The sequence below is a fragment of the Poecilia reticulata genome, chromosome 7 (assembly GCF_904066995.2).
Source record: "Poecilia reticulata chromosome 7, P_reticulata-male-v2, whole genome shotgun sequence".
NCBI lineage: Eukaryota > Metazoa > Chordata > Actinopteri > Cyprinodontiformes > Poeciliidae > Poecilia > Poecilia reticulata.
Window position 1 is genome coordinate 25,631,810 of NC_088836.1, and position 24,493 is coordinate 25,656,302.

A 24,493-nucleotide genomic window follows, 5' to 3' on the forward strand; every position below is an offset into this window, starting at 1 on the left:
GATGCTGGAGGTGTACGTGAAGGCAGCATTGAATGACCGCCCCCGCTGCCGCCGCGGAACAGGAGCTGTGAAGGAACAGCCCCACAGACTGCTGGCCAAACTTTGTCCCCTCTGGTTTCTCTCACCGAGCCGACACCTCTTTGTTTCTGTCGGGGTCAAGTGCCGCCGCTTTCCCGAGGGCTTCACACCGAAACCACAGGCGTTAGAGACGGCCAGGCGCGCTGGTGACAGCTCCGATAATTTGCTGAGATCCACAAAAGAGGAAGGAGGGAGAAGAAGGAAGGTGGGACTGAACAGGGCTTGGAGAAGTTGACACTTCGTTGTTATGTTGGGTACTTGTTGAATAAGCTGCGTGTACACACAGATACGACACTGCGGCCTTTGTGGGCAGCGAGCTGGAAGCTGGTAGGTTTATTATAATTTTACCTGTATCGATTATTGGCTTGTTACGTTGCCGACATATTTGTTTACACTGTTGCAAACCTGAAACCGGCCCGAAAGTACAGGTTCCATTGATGACGATGACCAGCTAGTAGCAGCAGTGTTTACACTACTTGTTCTTTATCCAACTCATTTAACCAAAACTTGATGTATTCCCTCAAACCCCCAAGTATTAGGAAGCATTTTTCAGTGTGGCATTTTTCAGTGTTTAAATAAAACCTTGTTTTATTTAAAAATAAAACAAGGTTTTATTTTTAAAACCTTGTTAACCATCATGCCTTGGATAAAACCGTTGTTGCTTTTTAAACTTTTTTGTCTTTGTACTCTTGTCTCCACACCTTTCATGCTGCCTCAGTTACATATTTAAGTACTCAAGTGTTTTCATAATGTTTAATGTTTCACTTCTCTGTTTTGCCACAAGTCTCATTTCATTATTTCACACAATACACCCCCCCTCTGTGATGTGTCAGGGTCTTCTAAAACACCATGAAGGAGTGAGAAGTGGGGGGCAGAGATGGCAGAGCTGGAGATCGACCAGTCCAACCTTCCACGTGTCCAAGAAGGTAAACACACACACTCACACACACTGAAATATATAATTCCAGCCTTGATAGAGCCACAAGTGCATGGAAAGTATGTGCTGGAAAGAAGTCAGTGTGGTAAGAAACCAGCCTCTGCTACTAAACTGCAGACTATTTCATTCCTCGCTAGGACACACTTCTACTGTCAGAACTGTCTTAATTGTTCATGACATGGAGTAAATGTTGCATTATCCTATTGGAAGTAGCCATATGGAGATCTGTACTCTGACAGATTAATGCTCAGATAGTGTTTAAAGGATGTTCATTTGGCATCAAGGGGCAAAGAAAACATCCCCCAAACTATTACAACCCCAGCAGCCTGAAAATTGATTCAAAGCAGGATGCGTCCAATCCAAACTCAGAGATAAAGACTCGTTGGACCGTTCCATGTTCTCCAATTGTTGCCTCGGTTTCCTGTTCGCCGCTGACAGAAGTAGCACTAGATGTGGAGCTGTGACGCTGTCGCCCATCTGTTTCAAAGTTCAACACGTGTTTTCAGAGTTGCTGCTCTGCATACTTTGGTTGTAATGAGTCGTTATTTGAGTCACAGCAAACCTCTTCTATCATCTTGAGCCAGTCCATCTGATTTCCTTTCAACTCAGCTGTTGTGTCATATTTCCATCCACAATCGTCCTACAATATTTTCTTAAGATGAGTCTCTGTAAAGCTGAGAGATTGTTGTGTGTGAAGCTGCCAGTAGATCACCGGTTTTTAAAATATTCAAACCAAAAACAACCATGCCACGTGCAAAGTCACTTAAATTTCCTTGACTAATATGATGCTCAACATGCATTAAGTTGTTGCCATGTGACTGGGTGACTTGCTATTTGTGTTAACCAAAACAGTTTATTAGATGTTCCTAATAAATTGGCAGGTATGTCAGCAGAATTTGTTTGTATCACAAAACAGCTGCTTGCCTGAAAAGTTATTGAAAGAACTTTTGAATGACATCATTATCATGGAATTAAAAGTTTCAGCATTTTGAAAGACAAAATTCTAGTTTTGTTCCTAAATTGTGACCTAAAATCGCAAAAAACTAATTTCTACAAATCCTTGGAAGAAACATTCAACAACTATCTTTTATAAACACGCTAACGGTTGTAGCTGTTAAATGTCAATTAATTGACTTGTTATAGTCTCTTTATTCAGCCCAAAGGTCAAGTTTATTAGAAAAATCTCAGTGTTCCTGATAACGCCGTGTTTTGACTCATTTCAGTGAGCAGTGTAGACTTCCTGTGGGTTGAGTCTTTGGCTCCATCTATGCAGGAAGAAGATGATACCAGTGGTTTAGAGTAGGAGGGAATTTTCCACACAAAGGTTCACTGATTCTACTGTACACAACTGGATTTGTCGTTGACATCGCTGGTATGCTGAGGGCAGATAAGCATTAGGAAATGACTGAAAAACTCGAGCTTTTGGATGCAAAATGCACAAGGATCCTCATGTGTCCTGGATATTTAAGTTATCTTTACTGATATGAGGTGGCTTGGTAAAGTAGCTTTTCAATTTGACCTATTTTCACATTTTGCTGTTTCACCACCACACAATTCAATGTATTTTATAGGGATTTTGTACAATAGACTAAAAATTGTTGTGCATATTGATGAAAAGTGTCAAAATCCTTTCAGTATAAATCTGTAAAGTATGTCATGTAGGCATGTGATAAGAGCTCAGTTTTATTTCATACCAATTTTCATCCAATTTTCCAGTTTTTTTCTCTCCCGGCATTTTATTTTTTACGTATATATATATACATATATAAATTAGAAATGGATACATATGTTCATATCACCATTCTGGGAGTTATCCTGAATTCAAAGTCCAGATAAATACAAGCTGTAAAACAAGATGGTGGGAGCTGGGTGAGCCGACATCACTCTGAACCAGGGGAGCCACGAGAATAGGGGAGGGGGGAATTTAAATCTTCATAAACAACATATTTGGTTGATTGATGAATCGCCCATAAATAAAACCCAGAGTTGTGGTGAAATTTAGGAAAATGCTTTGTTATAGACCAATGTGACACGTTTAGAACAACTTGCATCATCTATAAATGGAAGAAGTATGGCACAGATGCACACTTAACAAGTCATGGACGTCTGTCTGAACTGAACTGCTAACTCTTGAATTGGTGAAGAGCTGCAGAGATCCACAGCTCAGGTGAAAATGTCTGCTGACTGTTGTAGAGTTGCAAACTAAAGCCGTGTTTAAAGAAAGCAAGAAAAAGTTCAGTTTGCAGGGTGTCACAAGCAATCGAGCATCTAAGTAAACTTTTTGACCTGCATGCAAAATGTGACGTGCTTTGAGGATGCTTTTCTTCAGTGGTGACAAAGAAGCTGGTCAGATTTGATAGATTCAAAATATCCATAATTTGTAATTAAGTCTCCAATCAAACAAATTAAATTAAGAATATGTGGCAAGACTTGATAAATAACTAATTTGGTTAGGAATGACCAAACATTTTGGTCTGCGGATGTGAAAAAACTTGCTCTAATTGCAATGATATGTGGTTTTATAAAGTATTCAGTAGAGGGGTGGGGGGCAGAATACAAATGTGCACCAAACGTTTTAGATTTTATTTGTAAAATATGTCCATGCTCATGCATCGGATTCCATCCACTTCACAATTACAAACCGCAAATCACAGAGAAATAAAATGTTTTTTGTTGTTGTTTTTTAAGTTGAGTCACTTAATACTGCAGCAAAAGTATTTAAAAATACATTGCAGACCAAAAAATACTGCCCTTGCTTGCTTGTGAATAGGAAAACACTCAGTGGTTAGGAATTTCTGAGCTGTGGCTTGGCTATAGATGGTTGGCTCTGTCTTTGGCATGTCCACACTAATGAATGGGTTAGGAATAGGTCTGCATGTCTTTTATCAGGGGAGATAATTCAGCACTCTACTCTTGTTTCCACACACAAAGGCCACTCTGTGCAGCTCTGCAGTTTTCATGTTTAATCGAGCCGAGGGAAACGCACAAACAAAGCATGTAATAGCATCTATAAACTTGTCAGCGGAACAATAGCAGTATGTAAATCAGTATGTCTGTTCAGGATAATTCGCCCCCCTCACCCTGCATGTCATTATCCACTTTGACCAGGCAGATCTCCTGAACTTGCTGGCACCGGGCTTGTTTGGTTAACATCTCGATGTTGCTGGAATTCCCAAGAGCCTTGTCCCTTTTCACCTACATTGTGTTTTTTTTTTAACTAGAAGTGTCTTGGCTAAGTCAGCTCTCTTTGTTTTCGTTGCCCCCCCCTCTTATCTGTTCCTGTTTTGGCTCTCCTCTGGCTCCTCTTGACACAGCCCTGATGTGCTTTGGGAACGCAGCTCCCACTGGAATTCCCCCACCTCCCACTCATTCCTAATTTCACTCTCTCCAGCTGACCCCTCCAGTCCCATTACCCCCCTCACCTCCCTTTGTTCTCAACGACAGCTAGGTCCACTTCTGAAGCTGCTTCGGGAGCATTTCTCCACAAGACGCTTTGAGCTGTCTGTGGATAAAACTTGTGCAGAAAAAGGAAAAAGCGAGGAGAAACGGAGCAGTCCAGAGAGGTGGAGAGAGAGAGTGTGTGTGGGCGGTCAGTGGGACATTTTGGCTGAAAATAGAACCCTTGTCATTTTCTCCTTTTGCTGCTTTCTTTGTTGGCAGACTCTCACTGCTGCAGCTACCCAAGTAGCAATGGAGATGGAAGAAAACTGTCTGTGTGTGTGTGAAGTGTTGCTCCCTGGAGCTGCATGCCCATCATAATCTGCATAATTTTGTCCTGATTGATTTTCTGTCAGCTCTCCTCAGTAGGTTGAAGCTGTTCATCACAAATCATGCAGGTCATAGTTTCCTGTTCAGTAATTATCCAACAGTAGAGTGCCTAACATTTACCCTCTTGTGTATAAACATTGCAACCTAATGTGTGCTTTCTGATTTACTATCCTCTTAGAAAGCAGACAGGTTGTTAGAAGCCGTTGTTAAGAAGCTTACAGTAGTCGCCCCTGGATTTGCGCTGAACATATGTTTTTTTTTGTTTTTTTTTAACCATCAGGCCTGAATGCCTCACTTCCTTTCTCTAAACCGGCTCAGCCGTCATTGTTGCACACAATTCGTAATGTGACCACACTTTAAAGGAGTTAGGAAAAACAAGTTAAACTACATTTCAGACACAACCACACCCTCATTTAGACTCATGCCAGACAAGACGCGCCATTTTTTCCCCCGTCTCTCCATCTGCCAGCTCTTCTGTCTGTGCTGGAATTAAAAGGGAATTGTTCCGAGCCGTCACTTTGCCCTGCCGGATGAGGCCAGGACTTAGATTCAGCCCCTCCCTCGCCGACATGCAGGTTGGAGATCCATTTAGCGGATATTCCTCTAAGCTCCACAACAGGTGTAAATGGCAATGAATGTCTTAGTTGGGATAGTTTGACGCTTCCAGGGGCAAATGGGCTTCATTTTTGGTGTAAACTGACCCCTTCAGGGCTTAGTGGTGTCTGGGTTGGCGCTCTACAAAAATATAACTTCCTTCTAGTCTACAGCAAAAAAACAAAAAAAAAAAACCAAAATCAGTTTTGCTTTGTGTATTCAGTCGCACTTGATCGTACATAGTGCTGCACAAATGATCATCAAATTGCACTATTAAATTAAAATGAGAGTTGTGATGAATCCATGTTTTCCTCACTCCCGTCTTTCTAATCTCTGCTTCCAGTGATTTCTGAACATCTTTGCCAGGTTTGAAACATCAACTATTGCAATGCTCCATATAATAGGGTGAATAATTTACATCCTCCTGCCTTTGGGGGGCATTAGAGGATATTTACTTCAAGTAAATAACACTCCCTTGTGACCTTTTTATCCATCTGAGAATCCTAAAGGATGCAACAGCTAAAACAGGCTTCCACAGACTTTTGGACATGACAAAAAAGTTTGTGCTAACAACATCAAGGATGTCTGGTATAACAAGCGTCAACGCTCTCACGCTGGTCAAATGTCACAGCAATGAATAGAAAAATCTGTTAATAAAAATTCTTTGAAGGGGCTCCGATTTAAGGAAACTCTCATCCATTTTCTGATTGAGTCGGCTAATAATTTTTTGACTAATAGGAAATAATATGTTTAGAGCATTTAACTGCTTTCTGTAGATGGTCAGGAAATTATTAGGCAAGGAAAAATGACGCAGTGAAAACATGACACCTGGAATATAATGGTAAAAAATATGGCATTCCTAACAGCCCTTTGTGATATACCGTAAGAACGACGACAAAATGATTTGTTAGGCAGCTGTGCTGGTTATTAACTCCAGAGCAGTTCTTTGTTGTTTGATGAATAATGAAAACCTGATTTTATCTGGTTCACAGAGTTCCTCTGCGGTATTTAAAAGTCAGAAGAAGTAAATCTTCTTCTTCTTCTTCTAAATCTGAAAGAGTTGGGAAGAAAAGAAATAATGTGACAAAACAATCACATTTTCACATTTTATTCCCTGTCTCTCTCCCTTAATCATACAAAATCTCAAACAAGCAATGACATGCATGCAAGCTGGATCATTAAACTTATCTGCTGTTATTTGAACGTCTGACTGTAGGTGTCAAACATTGGACATTAAACCTGGAGACATTTGAAATATGGCAATGTGATCTTAAACAGATGTAGAAACTTGGTGGTTGCTAAAGTGGGAAAACGCGTTATCCGTAATTTAAGTGAGAATCTGAAAGCAATTAAAACACTTATGGAACCAAACCACCAAACAACAAAGACGAACAAAAACAGAACCAGTGAATTTCTAAAAGCTTAACGTTAAAAGTATGAGAAGACTGAAAAACTGCAAGAAAATGCACAATTTCGAATAACTTTATTTTTTTTTTGAGAAATTCTAGTTGTTTTTTCCCCCGTTATGCTTTGTAACTAGTGCCTGTATGGTCTGTAATTTTGGGGTTTTATGTGTCTGGTTTTCTGAATTATAGTAACATTTTTGGGCCACTGTAGTTGTCAATAAGTGTCGAGTTTAAAAACACAGCAGGCAGTTTGAAGAGCGCACAGAAATATAAACGCAGTGAAGCAGTCTCAGTCTTCAAGTGTGGACGGAGTCAAATTCTTGAATGTTTCAGTCGTGAGCGAGCTGCACAGATGGCTCCTGCTGTCTGCGCATAATAACCTCAGTATATTACCCTCACATTGAGTCACGTCATTTGCTACTCGCTTTGTATTTCAAAGCCTTTATTGTAAATAAAAGGCTTCTACTTTTTTCAAAAAAGTAGCTTATTTGGCATTTTTATCTGATCACTGAGAGTTGTTGAGCTTTAGAAATTGAGAGGAAGGAAACGCAACAATGGTGCTGTGTGTTTATTTGAGTTACTCTTCAGTTTGTTTGACAGATGTGTAAACACTCAGGCTGTCTAAAATTGTGTTTTAGTTTCTGTTATGTCTTTCTGTGCATGAAGGGGAAAACGGATATAATGGCTGATAAATTATGATTTCCATCATAGGCAGCAGATATTAGTTTCATAAAATAAGATTTAAACTCTGTTTGCCTCAGCGCCTTAAATGTTGAACCAGAACGCTTTCTGTTTCAGAGGCAGCAGGTTATGGCTCACAAGCTTTGCATGCTCATTTGTTTAGGTCCACTGCTTCTACCAATCGCTTGAATCTTAAGGGTTTTTCAGCAAAACATTCTTGTTTTAAATTGAGAAACAGCTGTGCACGCACATTTTTATGAAATAAGTGATGAGGGCTAATTTTAACCACATGCATGCTTTGATTAAAAGTCTGTCTTGTTAAAATCTAGATTTCACAGACACTGAAATGTACTTAGACTGTAATTTATGTAAAAATGATAGCTGCCTTTGTGTGAAAAGCACTTATTAAAATAAAAAGCTGTTCTCAAGTCACCCTGACGCGACTCAGAGTCTTGGAGAGTTTATTTTTCCCTTTCAATTGCTCATGTGACACGATGCTAAAAATGTCAACAAGGTACTAGCAAATAAAATAAAAGACTATGTATGTGCTATAATCAGTATCTGAATCAGAATAGCTCAGATTGTTGAAAACTTCACGTTTATAGAGGAGGCAAAACCAGTGCACTGAAACCTGACTTGGTTACATTAAAATGTATTGATCATATTTGTAAATGTTGGGAAAAACCTGTGGTTAATCAACTATTAGATCATCTTAAATCTGTTCTTGCTGAATCCAATGCACTTTAGTATCAGGCCTGAGATTATAAGGTTCAACGATAGGATGCACCGATGTAAAAATCTGGGCCAGTATTGATATCCAGGATAAATATTTCTGCTATAGTCTATATTTACTGATCTATTTCTGACCATTTCATAAAGAAACAACCACATAAAGCTAGCACAAACAACAGTAAAATGGGAATAAAATCAGTTTTTAAAATCTGCACAATTGTAATTATCGGTACTGAAGTGTTAAAAAATGACTAACATCAGCCGACGTCACTGTTGATGCCAATATATCATGCATACCTAATTCAATGGATTCATGTTGGATCATTGTGTTATGTTCCTTGAAAAATGAAAATAATGTCCAGTTACCATGGCATTAGATAAATTACCTCACTTCAGTTTTCTGTATGTTGATTTAGTCAAATAGGAAGTTGTAAATCCAAATATTCTTTTCAATTGGTGCCCCACATGGTTGTGCATTTGGTTTAGTTAAATCTTATATTAATAATTCATCTTTTATTGCTGCTAAATATTTAACAACTGTTGATTGGACACTGAAGTGCTGTCGGTGTCTGTTGTTTCAGTTTGCCAGACCTTTGCTGTGCTCGAGGATGGAGTGTTGGCACACAGCCTGCAAGAGCAGGAGAGTAAGTATAAAATAAATCATAGCTAAACCTCACAATACCAAGTAACTGAGCTGCTTGATTGCATTGAACTATGATTCAATAGTTGTGTACTGTTACTTAACAGTCATTGTTTGCTCGAGTCTTTGCAGAGCAAAAGTATTTATCTCTTGTAGGATACATTTAAAGTCCAAATCAACGTAGATCCAATTTCTATTGGTATAAATTTTGTTCTCTTTGCCTTTAGTTGAGCAATACTACACCACCAACATCCAGAAGAACCAACTGGTGCAAAATGATATCCGGGTAGCCCGGAGGCTGCAGCATGAGGAGGAGCAGCAGCGGGCCCAGCAGAGCGCCCTCTTCAGACAGGTTTCCAGACAAATGTAAGTCTCTCCAGCTTCTCTCTCAACTCACTCTGATGCTCCAAAAAGAGATTGTGGGGAATTTCCCACATGCAGTGTGTTTGCTCTGAGATCAGATTATTTGTTTTAGTAGATCATGAGTATAAGAAGCCATTTCCTTTCCTGTTGCACAGGGAAGAGCAGGACTTTGAATACGCCCGGGTGATTCAAGAAGAGCTCCAGCGACGCGCTGAGGAGGCACACAGGAGGGAGCAGGACGATGAGGTGAGTGTTGTGCATGAATACAATAAATTTTACACTTAAAAAAAAAAAAAACATTTTAAAGCAACTATTTTCCTTTATATGTTGGGATAATATGCATAATATGCAAATTGCAGATGTTTTAGTGTTGTTTGTTCCTGTTTTTAATATTAAATAAAAATTGTATTTCCTAAAAGTCAGGAATGCACATAGAGTAGCAGGAAAACACAACAATCAAATCCTGATACCTTACCAACCTTAATGGCACCATGAATAGCTTGCACAGCACATCTCTAAGATGTTTTATGTCTTTTCTTTATAAAAACAGTCAATATATATGAGCGTTAGTCTTCACATATGGTGTGAACACAACATGGAGGTGCTAATAGGATTCAGGTTCAGTCTCAGGTGAAGGATGCTGGCTTTTTTTGTTTACATGTAAACAACACTTGTGAGGTAGAATAATACATAATCGGCTCTGCACAGCTGCTGGTTACATTGAAATGACTCAGCCGTTCGCTCTGGAACATTTTATTGAACTGGATTGTTTGGAAGTTTAGTAGTAAGAAAAACACGGATCCTTCTGTGTCCAGGCGACCACACAGGCAAGCTTATTCTTTAAATGTTGCCATTAATCCCCAAGAACATCAACTTTGGAGCAATATAAGGACTTTGAGTCATGCTTATAACTTTTGTTTACGAGGTAAAGGGTGTAGTTACCAGCTGGCAGCCTACTGTTGGAACAGCAAGGGGCTAACAAATTGTGACGAGGTGCCAATTATGTTAGCGATATATTAAACCTCTGCCACGTTGTACTGAACCAACACTGGGAAAAGGCTTGATAAAGTCAATCTACATTATAAAGACCAACTTTTGATTATTGCTGCACAATAAGCACTTATGTAAAAATGCCAAGACTTTCTCATGTTATTGCTGGTCATTTACTCCTAAAAGGTACAATTCCTTGTTTGTGGGGACAAACAAGTATTTGGAAGAACCAAAAACAAGAAAGTTGCCCATTTTAATTTTAACTGTAGCCCCTTTTTGAGCTGCAGTTTTTAGAGCACAGCGGATTGAAAGAAGAAAATGATACTTTATTCAGACTGCGGTGATTGAGTGGTCTATTTATTAAAATTAGAAAGAAAAAAAAGCTAATGTTAATTAATCATAACTTAGCCCTTTGAGTCTTACGTTTCAAATGTCCGTCTGGTTATTTTAATTGTACACAGTTCTTTAAATATCCTTTGAGTAAATATATTTGTCAATTTATCCATAACAACTAGAACTTTCAATATCTAGCAGTGATTTTCGTAATTTACCGAAAGAGCTCCCCTCAGATTAATTTCACTTCCTGCTACTGCGGGGGTGAAATTACCGTAATAACCCGGAAAGTACAACGTCTTTCAGAAACTGTTGGAATTTTTCAGATAGCGCCAAGTGTGGTGGAATTACGGTACTGCAATTTGGCTGGATCATCACTGCTACATTCGGTCTAGAAGGGTGAACTAAATCACTTTCAGACATTAGACTAAAAGTAAAACATGTTTGGTGAATTAATTAGGAAATCACATGTCTCCATAGGAACTAAAAAAAAGTATGACACTCTGGACATTTGCCTGTCAAGAGCAGAGCAGGGAGTGAAATATGCTCAACTTTGCTTTCGCTCTCATAATTAACTGAGTCAGTAATTGCCAGAAAAGTGGGTCTGGGATGAATCCCTGTCCCTCCAGAGGGTTGCAGGAGACAAGCCAGCTGTTAACCAGAGACCCAACCTGTCAGCTGCTCATCTGGATGATTCCTGCAGCGATTTCTCTGGTGGCTGATTCTACATTTAACCATTAGAGAATTCTCAGTTAGTTTTGCAAGATTTTCACAGTTAATTGCAAAACACAAAATCTTATGTTTTTGTCTAGTTTCTTGTGTGAATATTTTAGTACCCTTGAAAAAAACACAACTAACTTACTGGTAACTTTTCAGAAGATATAGGAGCTTGTTTTAAGTAAATAATTCATTATTATTGACAAAAAAGTATTAGATCTAGACAGATTATTTCACTTACAACAAGGGAAAATGTCTTTTTATAAGTGAAATAATCTGCCAGTGGAACTAAGTACATTTTCATCAATATTAAGGAATTATTGACCTAAACAAGCTCCTATATTTGCTGAAAATTTACATGTAAGTTAGTTTTGTCTTATTTAACGCATCCCAAGATATTTGCACTAGAAACTGGTAAGTGTTTTTGCAGTGCATTGGAGGGAAATTATCTGGATTTTCCTATGTTTTTTCTAATCTTGACAGGGTTTTACCTAACTAACTAGTGACCTAATGTTATTCTTAATGCTTGTTGTTTTTGCGTTTGAACAGTTTGTTTTATTACTTTTTTTAAAAAAAGGAAAAGCTGCTATAAGGAACAGAATGTTGTCTGGACATGATGGTGGGGCCAGATGGCAAGCATCAATCACTTCTCGCTTGTTTTCATCTTCCCCCTGATGGCCAATCCTAAAACTTCACCCTGGGTTACGTTAGATCATTAGAAACAAACAGCTACGCTGCATACGGCAAAGAAAAAAAACAGCGCTCTGCAGTAAAACTCTCCATCTGGTCCAGCACTCTGTGCCTCAAGGCCTCTCCACCATAATATTTTTCTTTACGCGGCAGTTTCCTTTTTCTACATGAGCCTGCGTATAAAAGCACATTCTTGAAAGACAGGGAGTGCCATTCATCTTTGCTGAAAGGGTCGGGTTTAAATTCATGTTTATACTCTTAGTTGAATGTTGAAAGAGACAAAGCTGCTTTAATAAAGCTGACTCAGTTTCCTGAGGAAAGAGTGACAGCGATTGTGTCATAGTTTGGGTTTTTTGAGCGCTGTGGCGCTCTTGTATAGTTGAATCTGTTGCAATAGTCATGATTTGGAGGGGAAATGTGGAAGCCTGACAACACCATCCCAACTGTGAGGTGCTGTGGTGGCAGCATCATGTGATTGCTGTGTTTTGCTGGCACACTTCACCAAATAAAAATATGATTACATATAAATATTGGAAAAACGTCTGAGAAAAAGACAGGCAAAAATGAGTCTCCCAAATGAGCAGTAACCCCAATCGTACAGGAAAATTAGTTACAAAGTGGAAACAAAGTCACTGTTTTGAAGTGGCCACGAGAAAGCCTTTATTTCAGGCCTATGGAAATCTTTTAGATGGAGCTGAAAAGGTGTGTGTGTGTGTGTGTGCGTGCATGCGTGTGCGCGCTCGTGTGTGTGTGTGTGTGTGAGCAACACACTGTGTGAGAAGCTTGTGGAAAGATACCCAAAACACTTTACAAAAGCAGTTCTACCAAATACAAAGGACATTTATGTAAACTTGTGAATAACAAGGAAGCATTTAGCTTATGGAAATCATTTTGGTAATCATAACTCTCCTGAAATTGACCAAATGTTAAGAAGAAACAAAACTGTTTGTTTTTTTAGAGCAATATATTCTAATTTATAGGGAAACACCTTGCAGTATTACAAGTTTTTTTCACGTTTTCTTTAGGTCTGTCTACCTCTTGCGTATGCATCGATGTAAATGTTTATTTTGAAATCAAACAAACCATCAGCCCTTGTGCTGAGGTCTGTTAATACCTTATTTAATAACTGGCCATTCCAAAGTGGTTGATAAACATTTGCCTCCCATTAGGTTGTCTTTAATTAAGAAACAGAAGGCGTTGGGGTGTGCAGTTTTAAATGCCAGATCCCTGTGGCTCTAAATACCTAACCTGTCATGGCAAGCTGCTAATTATGTGCTGATGTTGGCAAAGTGGCCCCTGCTGCAGACAAAAAGGAGCTGTGCTTGCTGTTTGTTTTGATTTATATTGCAAAAGAAGCCTGTAGAGAGAGATTTCATGAAATACTCGAGAATTTGCTGATCTTTGGAGAATGTAATTAGTTGCTTTTCTTAGAAAGCAGCACCCAAGTGTGACACGACCTCCACCTCAGAGAGGACAGAGACCAAGTGGTGGGTTTTTTAACCCCTGATCACAAAATATCACTTCGAGTTTAAGTGTCCCGCTGACTTGTACCAGTCAGGAATGAAAGATCAGCTCCTCCTGGATGTAGTCTGTATGGTTAGATTTGTTTTGTCACTTTTAGTCTGAAACAGTTTCCCAGGAATAAATAAATTAAGAAGTAAAATATTAAATTGCTTCTTCTTTGTTTTCAGTAAAATTATAATTCAAAACATAGCGATAAATAGGATGCTTTTTTGAATGTTTTGTTCTTTTGTAAAGAAGTTACTGTCGTTTTTCTGTCTTGTTTCATTCAGTCTGTACAACACTGCCACCTGCTGGCTGAAAGTAACAGTGCATCAAGAATCAAAGTTGCTTTGAATTGTTTTCTGTCACAAGTTTTAGTATAAATGAGTCTGTAGCAACCCCAACAGACAATGTTACATGTCAGCTGTTTTATATCTGCATTTCTTTTTATTGCTGTTCATGTCAGACCTGGCTGCTTGTTTAAAACAAATAGAGGAAAAGAGGTTTGCTGATTAATTCAGATGGAAAACGCCCACAGATGAGAGATGATTCATACCACTTCATAAAAACAGTAAGATTTTAGTATTTAGTTTGAGGACTAATAAAGGTAGAACAGTGGACTGAGAAGATCCTCATTGTTGCTCTCTTCACTTTGCATCGTTTTTAGTGTCTCTGCTGACGTCTGTATTTTTCAGATAATTCTGTTTCTACCTCTCATGTGTCTGAGAAGCTTTTCGGTGCCTGATAGATGGTATTGAGAAACTATTTTAAAATGTAATCCAATGCAAGATGTCAATTATTATTCACCACTGAAAATTTTACTCCAAATTAAGCGTGACCATACAGTTGCAACCAGATACTTGCAAAACTTTGTATGGAAAAAATGTGCAACTTTTTTATTTGTCACTGTCTGGTGTTAAATTAGATTAACTATTTTTTCTGCTAAATTTCTTAATAATAATGTAGCCACACTATAACTTCTCTATGTGGAGGTGGTGGTTTAATACTTCTACATAATGTTTTTACCGTTTTATTTTCATCTAATCTGTTTAGAGACCCACTTCCTCCTGCTTCAAAACTCCCCCACACCACAAAGCTTGAAGCTTATTCCTCTTTCCTCTGAATTTAACAATGGTCTTTATGGCCTGGCACTTCAGTTTTAGTTTCACCAGCCCACATGGTGTATCCAAAAAGTTATTTGATCTTCAAACTGTGACTTGACTCTTTTTGTTGTCTTCTACCTCCCTGTGTGGCTTTTCGGCCCATGTTGGTACTAACCTTGTTCTATGGGGGGTAATGAATTTCTCCCTTGATCTTCCAAAGGATGATGGTACAAAGTCATCAGGAGAAAACTCCCCTTAATTAATTATTCTGCCATTTAACAAATGGAAATATTGTGGTAATCCTAACTGATTTAAAATACGTTCAGCCTGATGTAATGATGTTCTACGGATGAACGTGTTTTCACAGGAAATAGCTAAACAGCTGCAGGAAGAGGAGGAGGAGCAGGTCAGGAGGAGTCAAGACCAGGAGGATTTTCATGAAGGTACATTTTTTCATTTTGAAAAATTGACGGCTATTTTGATGGATTGATTGATTATTGGTTGTTTTTTGTATAGCTAGGTTTTGTTTTTGTTGCCTCTTTAGACATTTTTCTGGACGTAGCCCCAGTGACATGGAGTCTGATTTCTGGGTTAGAGATGATAGACGGTGCAGTTAGGCATATATTGGATCGGCTCTGGTGTATTGTCTTAATTACAAATGAAATACAATCTTTCGTGTTTGTTTGTATATGGAAAATGTGAATCAAAGTGTAATATCACTTTGGTATTTTTCAAAGCATGTCCTTTGTCTCAGAACAGATTTGAAGCCGTATATTTTGCTCTAAATCTGTTATTTGCGTTGCATGCTGTGTTTTTAAGCATGCTTCACATTGCTGTCTGTAAAAAGAAAACATTTCTGTTAAATGTGTAAAGCTACTTGTATAACTCTTGCACTTGCAGCTTTTTTTATTGCTGTTTAGGGTTGTTATTAACTACACTTGTCTTTCACCATGCACTAACAGACTCTCCCATCCTTATTGCTTTTGTTTGCATGTTTATCAATGCTAAAGGCAGCACCAGTGGTCCTGCGCTGCCGTCCTCTCACCACCACACACTCAGCAGCCCTCACCCAGGACAGCAGCAGTCCTCACCTGTCACCAGCAGGTGGCAGCATTCTACCTCTCATCGTGGTTCAGTGTTAACTGGGCCTCAGACTGGTTCTCCCAGGAGAGCAGCGTCTCAGAGCAGCACAACTTCATGGTCAAATCAAGGGCATGTAGAGACCAGCAGGCAAAGAAGGCCTGAGCACAGAGAGCCTATAGATGAGGATTCAGAAGACTCGGATACTGTTTTTACTGAACAGCTCTCTGTTTGGGCCCGGCGTCTGTATAACGGGGCAAATACAGCGCCTCGTCAACGACAGGCTTCTTTAAGAGCCCCACAAGAGAGGAATTACAGAAGTCTGTGCACTCGCAGCAGCGTCACAAAGGACTTGGCAGGCAGGGAGGAGGAGAGCAAAAACTGTGAGGAAGACTATTACGAAAACAATAATGTGCAATGGAGAATATGTAGGAATGTGGATTATGACAGCGATGAACATGAAGGCAGGCCTCAGGAAGCAGACAGTAGGCCAGCCGAGGCCTGCGAAAGGCGATGTCACCGCAGCGAATCGGTGAGCGTACCCGACCGAAGCAGACACAGAAACAGAGACCTGGCAAGAACCTGGAGCTGCAAGGAGAACCCCGATAAACACGTCCGCTTCCAGGATGATCAGAGAGGTCCGGTCAGGAAGCAGGACGACAGCCTGAAGGTGTGGGAGATGCTTGGCCACCTCCTGCAGGAGAGGGGCGTGCCTGTGAAGGTTGGTGGCAGCGGGGCGCCGCTGCAGATAAGGGCTCAAAGCAGAGACAGCCAGGCGCTTTATGGGAGTGAGGTCTCCTATGGTGACTCCCAGCCACATCAGAGAGCCTTCCATCGAGCCGCCACCACCAGGCACAGTTTCCATGGAGATATCAGGCAGAGGAGGAGATCGTCATGCGGAGAAAGCTTTGGGAGAGATCACAGAGCAGACCAAGACAGGCGTAATTATAACAGAGAGGTTTGTGACCGCAATAGTGGAGAGCCTCATGTCTTTGACAGAGGCTCAAGTTGGAGCGAACACAAATACGTAAACATTGACAATAACAGAGAGAGAAAAGCGAATCAGACCAGAGTAAAGAGGGTGACAAGCGAACGCAGGCATTGGCACAAGATCACAGAAGAAACGTTGAGCTCAGACGAGGAGCAGGAGGCAGAGAGAAGAGCGGAGCGTCCAAGGCGAAGAGCGCTACATCGTAGCCAAAGCTTCAGCAGCAGCAGGGGTTCGAGCAGACACAGGTCGAGGCACGTAGTAGCAGGTAACACCCCGACCTGCAGCCAGCTCTGAATCTGCACAGGGGGACACTTCCAATGTGTTCTTCCCATCTGATCTCTTAATCTTTACTCAATCGTTGCTGTGGGAGTGGGCTTCACCTGTGGCTCTGGTGTCTGACGTGGGAATTTATTTTTCTGTTTTCAGTCTAGAAACTTTACATCTCTTCAGTGTCTACATTTTTACCAATCAAGTCTTGATCTGCATAGTGACTTCTCCAACTCCATCCTCTCATTTCTTGGTGTGATTCCAAATAACCTTGTGCTTTTGAGTCATTTATTTATTTGATCAATCTGGCAATATGTTTTACTGTAATCACAGTGAGTTTTCCCCCTTAGGGGCTTCTCTGCAACCAGAGCCAAGCGAGGCAGGTCTGGATCTGGGAGACTTGCATCAGGTCCTGCAAGATGAAGAACTGGCCCGCAAGCTTCAGGAGGAGGAAGACAAGCAGCTGAGGAGGGTAAGGGATGGAAGACGTTTTACAGATTATGAAAATGCCTTTGGAAAACCGCAAACTCTACTGTTGGAATGTTGGAATATAGACAAACAAGCATTTTTATAGCACAAAAGGAAAGAATATGTGGTTTTGAGAAATTTTAAATGTATAAATTTTTTCTATTTTTAAAGTGTTTTTCACCAATAAAAGTTATTTCTTTCACTCCTAAATAAAATTATTTAGTCATCCAGTCAGGAAAGAGAGGCCACTTCCGTTTAATTTAATCTCTGTATTAGGGCTGTTGTAAATTTTACTAATCGAATATTCGATCAATTATTCTGACGATTAATCGAGTAATCAAATAAAATTTGATAAAATATTGGTAAATTCAACCATAACAGCAGTATTACTATCGGATAAAATCATCGGCTCAAATTTTTGTATTTGTGATTATACAATTATTTTTCTGTAGTTTAGAGAATTAACCTGTAACAATAACAGCTCGCTTTTTAAGTTGACCTGGACAAAAAATATATGAAAATCTGAAATATTCAATTTAATAATAAAGAGGCAGACTCACAAAGACACTCCTAAAGCTGTCTATACTCCAGTCTTTAGTTAATGTATTCATCTTCAGTCCATTTAATAGGTGAACTCTCACTTTACCCAACCATTTCTAGCTTTTATGTATATATGAGCGACTGATTCACATCTACCAGCTGTGTACCGCCACGATGCGCTCTGCCGCCCATTTTTGCGACCAGGATGATAGGAAATTTATTTTCCTGTTTGTCCTTAAAGCTACACTTACATTAAGCATCAACTCCAGCACTGTGCTGAGTCTATCCGCTCATCGCCGTTCGCTCTTCATCGCCACCAGGAAGCAGCTCCGGGAGGAGAAAGGCTGCTGTACTCCAGGCATCGCGCCAGACAATTTAAGGATGCTTATTGATCCCCCCCAAAAAAGATACATACCCAGACATTATCATAACTCAATGAAATACCCCAGAACTTTATACTATTAGTGCTTAGCTTTCGTAAACAGCTCATTTGCGAAAGTGAGAGCGTTGCGCAACAGAAATAATCACCGGGCCGGAACACGGTGCGCTAAATAATAAAACCTCGTTTAACGAAGCTTCGGGGCAGGTAATTTTCCACGGGGAATTTTAGTAATCGAGGAACTCGAATCATTCAAGGAATCGTTGCAGCCGTACCCGTTATAAATCCAGCAGTTATGTGAACCTCAAACATTTTCTACAGAACATTAGTGAACAACTAATGAAGATCAAAGAACAAAGTAGATATGACGGGAATACAGTTGTGGAGAAGTTTGGTTATGAAAAAATTTTCAATCTAAAAATGGAAAGAATGCGACACATGTGCAAATCTAAGGAGGCTTTTATTGTCCACACAAATTAACAGGCAGGATAAAGACGGGTAGCCATCGTAACTCTGGAGCATTACTGGAAACGGTTAAAAAAACAGGTTTTTACAACTGTTTCCAGTTGTCGGAAAAACAATCAATTCCCAAACACTTGTAGGTGAAAATCTGTAGTAGAAAATTATTATAAGGTAATATCTGCTAGTTAAATTGCTCTGGGTTTATTCTAAATTCTTGTACATTTCCACCAGATGAAGCTATTTGGGTTACATGTACAAGGTTGGGAGTTGTTTTCTACAGATGCATCAGAACCAGACTGTCTCGCCCCTTGTTTTGGATCCCTTATCCTTGGTGTAGAACTCATGTGTTGACTCTGTCTGGAGAGCTTTTCACCCAGAACTGCTTCATTATTGATTGTCCTACAAGCTCTCTGTATTGTGCACATTATATGAACAAACCTGATTGAGTGATTTCACCTGACAGTGCTTGGTAATAGTTGGGTTTTTTTCCACAACAAAATCACTGCCTTATTTTGCACCATGCGGATAATGAGAGTCACGAGATCAGACAGTCATGAACAAGTCAGAGCAAGTCCTGGGTAGCACAGAGTTCACACCTGAGGAGACAGTCAGGTTTCCCAGCTGCTGCTGAATAACATCTGATCCTGGGTGTGGAGCCCAGACAAGTTCGCTAGATGAGAGTTCAGAGTCTAGATATCACCTTACACTAAAATGTTCTGGCACACACTGCATAAATCTGATCTTTAAAGAAGAGTCTGCTGAAACGAAACTATACAAAATTATGTTTAAAGTTTACCACAAGCCTTCTAGAAGGCTCAGAAACATGCGGATGGATGTTTATGTTTGGATGATTTTAAAATGAAACATTTTGACCGAAGACAAACTCCGAAACTCCGAAGAAGGTCGGAGTTTATTTGACGCTGAATGGACTAAAAACAAGTCGAGATTCAGCCTCTAGCAGGACGACGATCTGAAACGTACAGCCAGAACTACAACCTAGAGATCAAAGCATATTTGAGTGTTTGAATGGCCTAATTAAAGTCCAGAACTAAATCTAATTGAGCATTGATGCTTTGTTTTCAGACAAATCCCATCAAATCTGATTAAACACAACTTATTTTGCGAGGAAAACACAGCAAACATTTATCTCAAGATGTGCAAAGCTGTTAGAGACTTTCCTCAAAGGACTACCAGCTGTAACTGTAATGAATCAGGATGGGGAAAATACCAATTCAGGCCACACTTTTCAGATTATTTGAAAGGAAAAATAAGTGTCAGAATCCTTCCACTATAGAATCCTGCACTTACTTTGTGTTGGTCTACTATTTAAAACCCCAATAAGACATTGACGTTTGTGGATCTAACATGAGAAATGTGGTCAAATTTTAATACTTTTACAAGGTGCTGAAGGTGAAGATTTTGTTACAGGAGGAAAATGAAAAGAAATAATGTTCTTTACTTTCTTTACAGACGTCTTTACGCAGTTCCTATCCAGAGGGGGACTTCAGGGTAGCTCAGGTTGCACAAGATGAGGTACAGTGGTGGATTCCTGCGTTTTGTTCATTCTTCTGAAATATCCTACCTTGATTTGTTTTTTTGTTTTGTTGTAGGAAATTGCACATTTTATGCAGAAGCAGGAAATTAAGGCCAAGCGAAGATCTCGTGAACTGGAAGGGCCAGGATCCTGGCACGAACACAGAGCAATGATGAATCACTACGACAGGCGAGCTGCCAGAGAAAGACAGGTGCCAGGAAATAAAAGTTTAATTAGTTTTATAAATAACAGGATCAACAGAGACTTCGTCTTGTTCTTTAGGTGTATCGAGAAAGACTCGACTCGGAGGGTCTCCCCTCTCCGGCTGAAGACTGCTCACCGGAGAACCAGCCACCCAGCCCCGTTCACGCCCTACCGTAAGGAAATTAAGCATCTGTACTATTACTGCATCGATTCTGTGTTACGCATCAAATAATGCTGCCGTTGCAGAAAAGCCCAGCAGATGAGAAACATAGCAGAGGAGCTGGACCCGACCTTCCAGGGCCGAGTGCACGTCCCAGAGAGCTTCCAAGCAGGACAAACTGGTACCAAACAGGATGAATGAGTCTCGTCGTTACACAGTTGAAACAATAGCTTTGCATTCACTTTGTTTGTTTCAATTACAGGTCAAACCAGTGAGGCGCTTCCCACCGTCCAATCCGGCTCCCAGGACCTAACCCTCGAGGAACCGACGTTCATACCACCGACAAAACGACAGGCGGATAAATCTGGACGGAGTAAACCCAAAGAGAAAAGGGAAGGATGCAAGCAACAATAAGCAGATTGTGCTGACGGGAAATGTTTTTTTTTTTTTATATAAGATAATTTTAATCTAACAAAGTGTTCTCATTGTTTATTGCTTTATCATCAAAAACTGAAAGAAAAACCAAGACAAGCACTTTAGGTTAGTAAAGCAAGGACGCATTATTATCGCATGTTGGACACTAGAACCAAAAGGGAAATGTTTAATTTGTTGAAGTACTTTTTAAAATGTGTATATTTAGTGTTTAATTTAACAATAATAGCATTAATGTTTGTTTTTTTTTATCAGTAGCCAAATGTCTTTACCGCTCAACCCTTTCGGTTTTCACCGCAAACAGAGCGCCTGACTTCAGCTCAGAAACTATTCGTTGTACGTTTCCTGGCTGGGATTTAGATAAAAGCTCCAAACAGCACCCTTCACTTTGGTTTAACCACAAACCGTTTTCTCCGAAGGCTGAAAAAGAAGTGAGATTGATGACATGTGAACTTGGTTTTAATCACCTGCACTTGCATGCGTGTGCCACCTCTGTGTTTGTTTTCAGGTGTTATTGTTTACAGCTCTACAGCGACAATCAAATGAACTAACCTGAGAATGAAAACTGATCAACATTAGGTTTTTTTTTTATTCAATGCTGAAAATAAGTATTCATACCTCCTAAAGTTTTTCTTTTTGTCACGTTTAAACCACAGAGCAGAGTATTTTATTGGCTTTTCATGACAGTTTTAAAAAGTCTTTGCAGGTGTAAATCTACATTGTCTAATTGTCGATGTTTACAAATGAACAACCGCTTGTCGCAGTTGCACAAATGCCACACTTTTCAGATTTATACACTAAATTAACCCTTTACTTGTCAGGTGCAAAGGAACAGATGATGGTCAGAGTTGCTACTTTTTGTGTTGGGTTTTCAGGTCTCATGTTTGTGGTTGTAACACGAGGAATGTGGAGAATTTAAGGAGTATGGATGCTTTTACAAAACAGTCCTTAACAGGATACACTCCCAGGTCCAACTCTAAAACCTCCTGTTGACCTTTCTGCTACGTTTTTATATTCAGTGAAATGCGACAGAGTCTGTCAGAACTCGCTCTGTGGGAAATTACCTCATACCACTCACTGATAATATTCATTCCGATGATTAAAAACTTTGGGATTTTTTGTTTTGTTTTGTTTTGTTTTTTTTGCTTTTGTTTCCGTTTGATCTGAATTGAATGCTTTATGCTTTACTTCCTCCTGTTCTTTTCCGTATATATGTGGCCACTTCTTTGCTGGAAAATAGTCAGTTTTTTCCCAGCTGTTCTGTATAAAAGCACAACAAATAAATAAATATATCATTTATTTGGTGTTTGAAAAATGTGATAAAAGTACAATGTAAAACTTTAAATACAACACAGAATGAAACAATTTTCTGACTTCAACAAAACGGTGGAAAGGATACAGGTAGCAGATGACAGACTAAATAAAGTGCTACAGTCAGCGTATGCGTTTGCTCTTCTCAGGACGACGCTTGTGAATTTTGAGGTCTGTTAGACCAACGCCGCCCAGCTGAGAATAGTGACTCATAGTCTACACACTATCTGATAAATTACAATAGATGTGGGCTTACTTTGTTTCCACCAGAAGCCCACACACGATATTTCTTTGTTCCATTTTGTTAAGAAATAACGCCCGCTACAGTTCAAGCCAAATACGGCTTTAAAAAAAAAAAACCCAACACTTCCTGTTGGTCTTATCTCTGCGGCCACCTACTTTGTTCAAGTAGAGGAGTTTCACAGAAAACAAAACAGCAGTGGGGGATTTCCACTTGACCCTGAAGGCTTGATTTGATCTATAATTGAAGTTAAAGCTGCCTAGTTTGTATCACCTCGATATGACACTGAAATGAATTCAAGCCATGACTAATGAATGACCTTAAAGGTTACTCGTGATCCCCGCTGTGCAAGAGGCATGACTCAGCTTGCTTGTGCTTATCCTGAGGTTGTTTTGTTAAATCCCTCCAGTGTGAAGCTTAGGGACAACATGGGGAAAACCCCTTCTTCTGGACTTTTTCTGATTAGCAATTAAGCAACAGCTGGAAAACCCAGGAAGTTTTTGTTATCAAGTTTTACTCTATGTCGTTCTGCAGCTTTTACAACCTGCTGACTGTGATTAAGCAAGTTAATCTTTCAGAGCTATGTGGAGGTGAAATATAGCTACAAGTTTTACAGTTCAAATCAGATATTGGCACAAAATTCTTATACCAAACGCAAATTTTTTTAACAAACATCTATGTACATTTGCTCATATTTAGTAGAATTGCACTAAGAAGCATCATTTTGGTCAAAAGATCTGCTTCCATAAGCTTCAGGTGTAACCGAGTCGGTCCAAACTAATTTAGACGTTTTTGACCTCCTCGAAAACCCGTTTTTCCAAGTACAGTAGTCTGAGGTTTACACTCACAGCACATAACATCCATTCAAGTGAAATATTCTGAGTCAACCTATCAGAAGCTGACGAAGCAAACTTGGTTTGCGCCGAGTTGTTTAAAAACACTGAAGTTTTGGTGTATTCATTAAGAATTTACCAAATATAACTACTGCTGGTAACCAACTGAACTAAAGTAAGAAATGTTTGATTCATTGGCGGAAATGGTTTTGTCTTTTTATAGCGTGCATGTAACTCTGTGGTTTCAGCTGATCAAAAACGACGCCGTCGTCGCTTGGCCTCGTTTACGCACTTACACTATTAATAACCAGACAATATGCACAACACACTCAGCAGAAAAGACAACTAAAAAAAAACAGTAGGTAACTAGATTGATCAATGGAACAAAGGTAAAGGCTAACATTTGCTCCAGGAAGGTGTACGTGGGCTCGGTATGACAAATGACTAAAAGCTGAACGCCCACTTGCACTGTACTTTCAAATTGAGCAACACTGTAGCATGCGCCATACAACACTCTCTTTTCCACAGAAATAGTAGCTTAAACTGTTATCAGGGTCACTACACATTACGAAGAATCTTCTTTAACCCTTAAATGTCAGATACAGTGCAGTGTTTGAAAACGCTAAATAAAGCTGCTTTGTCCTCCAGTAGGGGAAGAACAGTGTGGCTTTCTGTCATTTACATAAAGAAAGTCACAGTTAAAGTCCACTTGGTTTTTTTCTCCCCCCCATCTCAGAATTCCCCTTCCTCTTGTGTTTGTATTTACAGTCAAAGGATAAATAGTAAACAGCCAGTAGAGAGACCTCATCGTCCTTCTTTAGGTCAAAGTCCTTCAAACTTATGGCTCAGTTTGGTAAAGAATCCCATCTTGTTTAGGATAAAAATGTTTTCCTCAGCTGTAGATGCCACTTTGTTTCCATTCACACAATTTCCTCCTCCGAGTCCTTGGATATGAGTGATTCTGTGCTGTTTCCCTGCTCCTGCTGGGCTTCATGAAAACTGCATTCAATAGCAATCAGTGTCCTTGGCTCATCTGAGTAACAAGGGGAAAAAAAT

At 39.7% G+C, this 24,493-nt stretch overlaps 2 protein-coding genes across 5 annotated transcripts in view; one reads left to right on the top strand and one right to left on the bottom strand.

The window, feature by feature from the left end:
- On the top strand, nt 1–22,351 carry ccdc187 (coiled-coil domain containing 187). Of its 3 annotated transcripts, XM_008414302.3 has the most exons (14): nt 1–283; nt 365–405; nt 912–1,004; nt 8,778–8,840; nt 9,064–9,202; nt 9,355–9,445; nt 14,903–14,978; nt 15,546–16,871; nt 17,224–17,345; nt 20,193–20,255; nt 20,333–20,467; nt 20,539–20,633; nt 20,707–20,801; nt 20,883–22,351. In XM_008414302.3, exons 3-14 carry the CDS (start codon nt 956–958, stop codon nt 21,032–21,034), a joined length of 2,406 nt encoding a protein of 801 aa, XP_008412524.1. In that variant the 5' UTR covers nt 1–283; nt 365–405; nt 912–955; the 3' UTR covers nt 21,035–22,351. The 3 variants fall into 3 exon arrangements, with proteins under 3 accessions (XP_008412524.1, XP_008412523.1, XP_008412525.1); XM_008414301.3 differs by having other exon boundaries at nt 2–405; XM_008414303.3 differs by lacking the exon at nt 15,546–16,871 and having other exon boundaries at nt 26–405.
- The window catches only part of tnfrsf9a (tumor necrosis factor receptor superfamily, member 9a), a 6,759-nt gene continuing 4,598 nt past the window's right edge, over nt 22,333–24,493 (bottom strand). For both annotated transcript variants that reach the window (XM_008414299.3, XM_008414300.3), the window contains exon 8: nt 22,333–24,470. In XM_008414299.3, coding sequence (XP_008412521.1) covers nt 24,358–24,470 — 113 coding nt within the window. In that variant the 3' untranslated portion in view covers nt 22,333–24,357. The remainder of the gene's footprint in view (nt 24,471–24,493) is intronic.